We start from the raw sequence: 8,721 nt of genomic DNA on the forward strand, positions 1-8,721 counted from the left end.
CATTCGGTCTCACCGAGAGCTGTGGCGGAATTCTCTGACATCCCTACGGCTAAGCCCCATTCAACTTGAAAAGGTGCTCTGAAACAAATGAGGATGTTGCTTCTGAGGAGGGGTGAGTGATCAGATGTGTCTCCCTTCACTGCAGGGAGGCATTTGACCCTCTTCTCCCTCCGACTGAGAAATGCAGAGGGAGGAGATGGAATCGACAGGCATTTGTCTGTATTTGTCCCAGGGGTAGGCTAATGGTACCTGACATTAGCGTATCACCCTCCAGAGAGCTGCTCCACAATTCGGCCAGGATTGGAGGTAAGTGATCCCGTTCCGCTGCAGAATCTGGAGGTCAGATTCTCTGGAATCTGGCCTCACTTGAGTCTGCAGCAGAATTCTCTGACAACCCTAAAATTAACCAGCCCTGCATCCATTCTAGAATAGTTTCCTGCTGCAACAAAAATAATGGTTCAGAACAAGATTATGGGAGGAGAAGAATCTTTCCCCATTCTTAGCACTCAAGGTCATCTTTTGTTTTGATCATGAGATGCTCTTTTGTATTCAGATCAGGCCTCCATAAAATAATGTGGCTTTTGGGAAGAAAGATGCAGCCCAGCAAGCCAGCACTGGAGGCCAAGATGGAGAAGACCTGCACAGCCACCATGTATTTCCCCTTGGTGCTCAGGTAGGTGGGCACAAAGGACACCCAAACACTGCAAAAGACCAGCATGCTGAAGGTGATCAGTTTGGCTTCATTGAAAGCCCCAGGCAGCTTCCTGGCTAGGAAAGCCACTGTGAAGCAGATGGCAGCCAGGAAGCCCATGTAGCCAAGGGCAGTGTAAAACATGGTGACCGATCCTTCGTTGCATTGCAGGGTGATCTGCCCAGGCTGGGAGTGCATGTCCGAGTCGGGGAAGGGTGGAGAAATCCCTAGCCAGATAATGCAGATGACAACTTGGACACCAAAACAAGAAAGGATAATGACATTGGCCAAACTCTTTCCCAGCCATCTTCTCACCCCATTCCCTGGCTTAGTGGCCAGGAAGGCCAGCACCACAGTGATTGTTTTGGCCAACACAGAAGACACAGCAACCGAGAAGATGATGCTGAAGGTCGTTTGTCGGAGAAGGCACGTCACTTTCCTTGGCTGGCCAATGAATAGGAAAGAGGAGGAAAAGGACATGAAGAGGGAGACAAGGAGAAGGTAGGAGAGGTCCCGGTTGTTGGCTTTGACTAGAGGAGTTTCAAAGTATTTAATGAAGATTCCCAACACGAATCCTGTGGTTAAGCACAAGAATAGAGCAAAGGAAGCCAGGGTGACCCCCAACGGTTCTTCATAGGACAGGAAGGTTATAATCTTGGGGACACATTGATCTCGGTCCTGGCTAGGCTGCTGATGCGCTGGGCACTTGTTGCAACGGTCTGCATCTGAGAAGAAGAGTGACTTCGTTTTCACTAACATCAATATACCTCCACAACAGTCTCTTACTCTTTTCTATTTCATTATGTGGACGAAACATGGCAAGATGGGAGCGAGAATGTTGAGTAGGGATGAAGAGAGGCAAAAGCTCAGTGGGAGAGGACATCCCTTCTGGACGCTCTTGGTTAAGATGATGGGCTTTGCACGTGCAAATGTGAACATTCCAATATGATGTCACCAGTGAGTTCAGTGCAAACACAGCTTAGCGTAAGATGGGAACGATCGAAAAAATATTCATGTATTACATTTAAATCGTTGAATGTTGAAGGGCTAATTGATGGTTGTGTTGACCTTGAAAAACTGAGCTCCCTCAGCTGTGGCTGTGTGGCAGTGAATGGCCCAAGGCAGTAAGCCCCCGCTCTGAGGAAGGATTTGAACTCAGGCCTCACCATTTCAAATCTGACACTTATCATCAGCCTGGCTAGTCCTGAGAGACCTCATAAGTGAGGCAGTTCCATGCCAGAAATAGCCATTTTCAGAAAACCTTACCTTACCCTCTGATGAACCCTATATTTTGATGTACCAGCTTGGGTGTCTGCAATTGGGCACCCCTCCGAAGGTCCTGAATAGACACAGATCTTGGGTTTTATTTCCAAATTCACATTCCCATGTCGATACGCCCCACTCTTTTTCTTTACATTAACCCAACTAGTTGGACCTGGCTAGTTCTTTTGTAATTCAGTTTCAGAATCATTAAGCATCCTCAAAATATCTTTCTGGTTGCCTCCTTAATATCATAAATGGTGAATCTATTTCCAGTGGCCCCCTGAAAAATCTGTCTTGGTGAAGAGGTTGGCTTTGAATATTCTCACACTCCGTTAAGGAGGTGAAGCTTCACCCTAAGTCTGTGTCCCTTTGGAACCATGTGATTCAGGAGTCCAGAGATGCTCTGCAAGGATGTAGAGCTTTTCCACATGAGAACAGTTTTTATGACACTTCAATCCCTTCTCGTGGTGATGACACACTAACAAAATCCAAGGCCTACAGTTATTTGCATGTGGGTCATCATAATTAGTTGAAAGATTAAATAAAAATAATCATATATACAAGGCATTTAGCAGAATGGGTCAAACCATCATTAAAACCAGACTCATTTTACAGGCTGGAATGGCTGAACAAATGAGAATGCTTCATGCAAGCCTCCATTCCAAGGACAGGGTGCCACGACCAAAAAGCCCCCCTCTCTGAGGGGGAAACATACCTAATTTCAGATGGTAGGGAGAACTGGAAGAGAGCCTTCCTTTATAAGCATAATGTTTGGCAAGCTCCAAAATTGCCCCCATTTCCGTTTCTTGTGAGGTCACCCACCTTCCTGCGTGGAGATTGACCCTTCCGCACATGGCGCACAGGCATAGCAGCAAGGCGGCTCTCCTTCCTGGACCTCCTTGGCATATCCGGGGCGACAGCTCTCGACACACCTGGAACGAGGCACCGTCTGGCAACAAAGACAAGGAGCACCAAGGAACAACTATTAGGTGCATTTGGCTCTGTGGAGGAGTCCTGGGGAAGGAATTGTTCTGTCTGGTTCCTCCTGCCTATTCTGGGTAGGAGTTGAAATGTACCAGCACCTTGATTTGCACCCTGGAGCTCACTGGGAACCAGTGAAACTCTCTCTCTCTCTCTCTCTCTCTCTCTCTCTCTCTCTCACCCTTTTTTATAGGACCTTAGTGTAATATATTAAAAACTCTCTTGTCAGTGAAGTCCATCAACTGTTATGGGTCTTTAGTTGAGTAACGGAATTTGGTGAAGAATAAAGGCAGAAGCTGGGGTAGGGGAAGAAAATTACAGTAAACCCAGGATGTGTCCCTCCTTGTGGATAGCATAACTGCATCCTGTGCTGGTGCTAGGCTTGGGAGCAGTGAATCAGTTCGTCTCTGGAGGGACTGAATTCTCTCTCTCTCTCTGCAAAGTAGGGTGTGTGTGTGTGTGGGGGGGGGCTTCACTGAAGTCAGCCATTTACATGGGGAGTCACTGTATTCTTTCTCCTCCCTCAGCACAGTCTATGCTCGCACTGAGCTTCTCGTAAGCCAGCCAAGAAAAGTCTCCTGGTCCTTTCAGCCCTGGTCAATAGGAAGACATGCCGGAGGAGGGGAAGGGGGGAGGAGCAATTGTAATTCTCCTGCTCTTCTCCATGCCTTTTTCTTCTGGGGGGGTATCTCCACAAACAATTGACTCAGAGCTGGCTACGTTTGGAGGTTCTTAGGGATAATTGAAGTTGTGGCCATCCAGCAGTCAGCCTTGACTTTATCACCCAAAAAACTGGATTTCTTGAGACTGCTTATAGTCCGATTCTTTTCCTTAAGTCAGGCTCTGTGTGATATAGTTGTTGTGTGTCCGAACCCCTGCACTTACATCGGTATGCTAGCCGGGTATGCTGGCCCTGGCCGGGGGAGTACCTTTCACCATGACACCAGTCAAGAGGTGTTTCCTCTCCCTGTGTTTTCCAGCACCAACATATGTGTGTCTACTCAGAAGTAGCTCCCATGGTGGTCAATGAGGCTTGTTCCTGAAATGTGTACTCCCGACGTTACTGAGAATCCAATGAATTAAAATATCACTTTAAAGAGCCTGAATGTCAAAGTTTCCAAGCTTTGGAGCTTCAATGGATGGCAACAGGACGGGGGGAACACTGTGTTGCGATAATGATTGCTGTTAAGTAATTAAAACGAGGAGTGGGGAGAGAAAAGAAGAGTGATTTCTGTGAAGACATAGGAGGGAACCTCCCAGGTATTGTATTGCAGGAGAAAGGGGAGGGAGAGCCTGGGGGAGAGATGAAGTCGCACCAGCCTGCGGTGCTATGAGAAAGCTCCGTTTTACAGGGCAATTCTGCACCGGTTTGCTCAACAGTCAGTCCCATTAAGCTCAATGGGCTTTACTGCCACATCGGTGTCCTAAGAGTCCAGCCATTATTCAGTGAATTATTCATGCTGAATTGATGTCACAGGCCATTAAATGAAATAAGTTTTTCCCCTTACCTTCGAAAGCCGAGAGGGCCACACCACGGCGTTGGGGTTAATGGTGAGCTTTATGTCAGGGGGCGCCTGTCCCTCTAGACTCCCCACTGTAACCCTGGCATGAGTCTGGTTGGGCAACTGCACCCAGTTCACGAGGTCAAAGTCAGCTGCCAGCTCTGCGTTCTCTTCCAAAGACAGTCGGTCCATGGAAGCATTGTAAAACTTTTCCAGGAAAACATGAAGCTAGAATGACAGAGAAAACACCCAGAAAGGAAGCAAAACCTAGGAGGGCACATTTATTGAAAGCTATCCATAAGTCATAACCCAGAGCTTATAGCCGAGGGCCCAATTTAAATGGAAACCGAATGAAAGGCGCTTTCTGTTCACATCCTGATTTTGTGCCTCAGTGGCACATGCAACATGCAGAGTAGGCCCTACCTAGAAACCCGCTTTCCCGGGTCATGCTCCCCTGCTCAGGGAAGTTGAATGGGAGCACTGAATTGAGCACCTGTAGTTTCCCCCACACCTCTCTCCCCGCCTCCACTATGGGGATATTGCGGATGCTGGAAGCAGCGCTACTGTGCCACTCTGGAGGAGACCCAAGGGCTACAAGCTGTGAAAGGGAAAGCAGCTTTTGTGCTACCATAAATGCCTGGAATGGTGCAGCTGTGATATTGTGAATGGGGAAAAGAGGGAGGGGGAGGGGTGGCCCCACTCCTTGGCCAGATCCCTGCCAGGTCACATCCAGGGCACAGAAGCAGGCCTGCCCGGGATGTCAGGGGGAGGGGATGGGGTGCTCTGCAGCAGGATTGCATGAGACATGCTTTTAAGGAAGAAAGAGTCACTGAAAGGACTGTCCTAAAATGCGCCTTTTCCAGAGGGAGCTGGCAGGGTTGCTGCAGATTGGCATTCAACCATCACGAAGGACCCTAGTGTCACTCCACACTGAATCAGCTAAATGTTGCAACAAACCGTTTTGATCAGGGGGGAATAAACTCTCCCCAGTGAAGTAGCAAGCACTGATCCGAACTACACAAGGAGTCTGTGTAACGCTCAGCACAAGAAGAATCAAGCCATGGTAAAATCGTTGCCATCCAAAATACATAAATCCAAACACAAAGACATGTAACAGAACAGTTCTGTTCTCTTGGTGTTCTAGAGAGGAGAGATAGCATTAGCCAAAATACGTTGCTTCATCATAACAGGCATTTGTGTGTTCGTGGCGGGCAGTTGTGCAGGTACTCAGTCAGACATCCAGACTGAGGTCCTAGGTTTTACTAGACGGAGACCTGAGCAGAACGCAACAACAGAGCAATAATATAACACAGCTCTGGCTTCTGCCCCAAGGGTTCCCTGAGCCAGCAGATAGAACAGGACAGGCAGAGACAGAGAGAGCTCCCCTGTCTGAGAGGACTCCTGGGAAGACGGGCCCTCGCTCAAGTGGTGGCCGGGCGATCCTGTGGAATGGGACTCAGCAGAGACATACTTGGGAATGAGGGAAGTCCAGCTACAGCTAAGAAGGATGGCTCTCTTTCAGGGCACCAAGGATCAGCCACTGGATGGGGGATTGTTCTGACGTCACAGTAGTGCGCAAAAGTATACACATCCACCAGGAGCCCCACAAACTGGATTTACCTCAGAATTGGCCAGAATTTGACCTCACTACTATATTTGAGTCTGGATCCAGGATAATGATTTCAGAGTTCAACCATGGGCTGCTATATGCTGTGGATGTGCAGGAAAAATAAAGAGCAATACCTGCCATGGCTGTAAGGTTTCTAGTTCCAGCCTGTCTCCTCCACCCACCCTCAACATCCACTTCAGTCTCGAGGAATCTGCAGCATCTAAGGCATGGGCCACAGCTTGCACACTGTTGTATGCACTGTAGCCATCTTGAGACAGGGCTCTCTCAGTCTCCCCCTGGGGCACCGTCTCCAGTTTCCCTCTCTCTACGCATTTTGTCCAGGCTTTTACGGACAAGGCATGCTTGGAATAGAAACAATGAAATGCTTTACCAAAAAACTCTCCAAGAGAAGAGGAAAATGGTTGATGGTAGTCATATTTTGTTCTTTTTTTGTTCTTCATTGCAAAGAACAATGAGCCATGGAAGGACTTGAACGTATGAGAGTCATAATTAAGCAGCACGTTAACGTCCTGACAAGCTGTTGTGATCCAGACCTTTGTCCCAATGTCATGTGGTACAATCAATGGAACAGGTGTGTTGAATGAGTCACAATAGTAAAGAAATACAGTGACTTTTGTACTCCAGACAGAGTATACTTCCTCATGGAACATTTCTGGTGGGGGCCTTGGTGGTACTCTTCTTGAGAAGGCAACGCAAATCCCACCGCTGAGCAACAGGGGTGTCAAAGCACTGATGAACCTCTCTCCATTGTCATTGTCTGGTGCAAAGAGACCAATCCAGGTCCATCCAAAATACAGGAGCAGTTGGACAAAACCCGGGTACTGGGCTTCTTCCTTTGGGGCCATCCGGTAGATAAAAGGGAACTGAGTTTTGGCATTCGGAGCATGAGCAGCGAAGCCATAACTGATCTAGTGAGGAAAGGAGGAGACCAGTGCTTTGTTTTGTTTTCAGCATGAAGTTCAGATACTTATTCACCTGAGATTGTGAATATCCAACCAAGGGCTGGTCATTGCGATGGGTCTGTGATGCATGCAGTGGGCAGGAGAGGTACCAAAACATCTCAAGGGCCGTTTGCAATATAGCCAAAAAAACCTAGCATACGCAAATGGCGGCGGCCTCCATTTGCGTACCCTATTTTTCGCTGTTCTAGCCCACGTAAATATTTATGTAGGCTATTACGGCGAAAAAAAGGAGTCTGCAAATAGCCAATGAGTTGGACGTTAGGGATGGGGGCAGCCTCTTTTGTGAGGCTGGTGTTCAGCATGACAAACCTCTCATCCCTCCCTTCACTGCTGGATTGTAGAACAACTCCCACCCTCCCTTCCCAGTAGTGCTTTAGGGAGACCCACCCTGTCACCACAGCAGAGACCAGGATGGTCCTAGCTCTTTTTCCTGGAGGTTGTTGATCTACTTCCAACTGACATACCTGTGGGATTTTGTAGATAGCAGACATGGTTGAAATATGGATGGAGATGTCAGATTCTGCCCCTTCCAGAATGGCCAGCAGATTAGCCCGTCCTCCACAGCTGTAGTTTGGAACGTTGGTTGCTCCACCAACAAGCAGGTCTAGCATGGCCTCAGAGGTCATTCTCCCATCGAAATGGGTCTCATAGACATTGTAGCCCAGGGTGATGTTGGGCAGGAGCCTGGGATTCTGACTGATCTCATGAATGGCAAACAGGAAGGACAGGATGTGCCAGTATCTGAACCTTTCTATACTGTAGATGATGATGATGTTCAATAAAAATACAATATCATGTTCTTTGCATTATACATCTAAGGGCCTCAGAAGAACTGATCCCCTGTTTAGCTTGGAAAATTGCAGGTAAGACATCATAGCAGTGTATAAAATTATGCATGGAGAGGAAATGCTAGAACCTCTTCAGTGAACAGAGTGAAACTATGGCATTTGCTGGCCATAGTTGTCGTGAGTTGTCGTGACAGCAGTCAGCTTGGCTTTAAAGCAGAGATTAGGCAAATCCATGGGCTGCCCATGGTTACGACTAGGGATGAAGGAGAATTCCGCCATGGACCCCACTGAGGCTGGATTGATTCCAAAGAATCTGTCCTCCGGGTCCGTGGCAGAACAGCATCACTCACCTCCACCTCCACCTCCACCTCCCTCTGGGACCACCTGTAGTCGGATCCTGCCCTCTTTGATCCCATGGAGCCTGCTGCCGGCTCCGTATCGCTGGCAATATGGCCGGCTGCCACTGCTGTCCTGTATCGCTTGCTGAGTGAGGGCTGACTCCAGATGCAAATGGCTGCAATTAGCTTAACCGGAGGGCTTTACAGCCACAAATGGAGTAGCGGACACCATTTGCATCTGGAGTAAGCCCTCACTCAGCCAGCGGCAGCGATACAGCGTGGCAATGGCCGCTGGCCATATCTCCAGCAATACGGAGCTGGCAGCTGGATCCAAGGAATCAGCATGGAGCGGAGCTGGCAGAAGAGGATGCGGGTTGGAGGGACGGATCACCGCCCCCCACCCTGGGGAGATTCCTTGCCAGGGCGAAAGGTAGGGAATCTTCCCATCCCTAGCTATGACTCCTTGTGGCTATAAGTTACCTCCGTGTCAGAGGCAGGTTGCCTCTGAAAACCAGTTGCTGGGGAACATGAGTGGAAGGGTGCTGGGCACTCAGGCCATTCGTCTC

At 48.7% G+C, this 8,721-nt stretch overlaps 2 protein-coding genes across 2 annotated transcripts; both read right to left on the bottom strand.

Annotated features, from left to right (window-relative positions):
• Nucleotides 1-499: 499 nt before the first annotated feature.
• On the bottom strand, nt 500-1,450 carry LOC146356458 (vomeronasal type-2 receptor 26-like). The gene has a single exon (XM_084830126.1). It carries the CDS (start codon nt 1,448-1,450, stop codon nt 500-502), a length of 951 nt encoding a protein of 316 aa, XP_084686252.1.
• A 1,730-nt stretch (nt 1,451-3,180) lies between these two features.
• LOC146356459 (vomeronasal type-2 receptor 26-like) lies at nt 3,181-7,640 on the bottom strand. Its single transcript, XM_084830127.1, has 4 exons — nt 7,494-7,640; nt 6,181-6,975; nt 4,444-4,665; nt 3,181-3,231 (listed from the first exon to the last, which is right to left on the bottom strand). The coding sequence occupies exons 1-4, from the start codon at nt 7,638-7,640 to the stop codon at nt 3,181-3,183; spliced, it is 1,215 nt and encodes a 404-aa protein (XP_084686253.1).
• Between the last annotated feature and the right edge of the window lie 1,081 nt (nt 7,641-8,721).

This window comes from Heloderma suspectum, chromosome 2 (assembly GCF_057233095.1).
Source record: "Heloderma suspectum isolate Gila_16-S chromosome 2, 16-S_ref, whole genome shotgun sequence".
NCBI lineage: Eukaryota > Metazoa > Chordata > Lepidosauria > Squamata > Helodermatidae > Heloderma > Heloderma suspectum.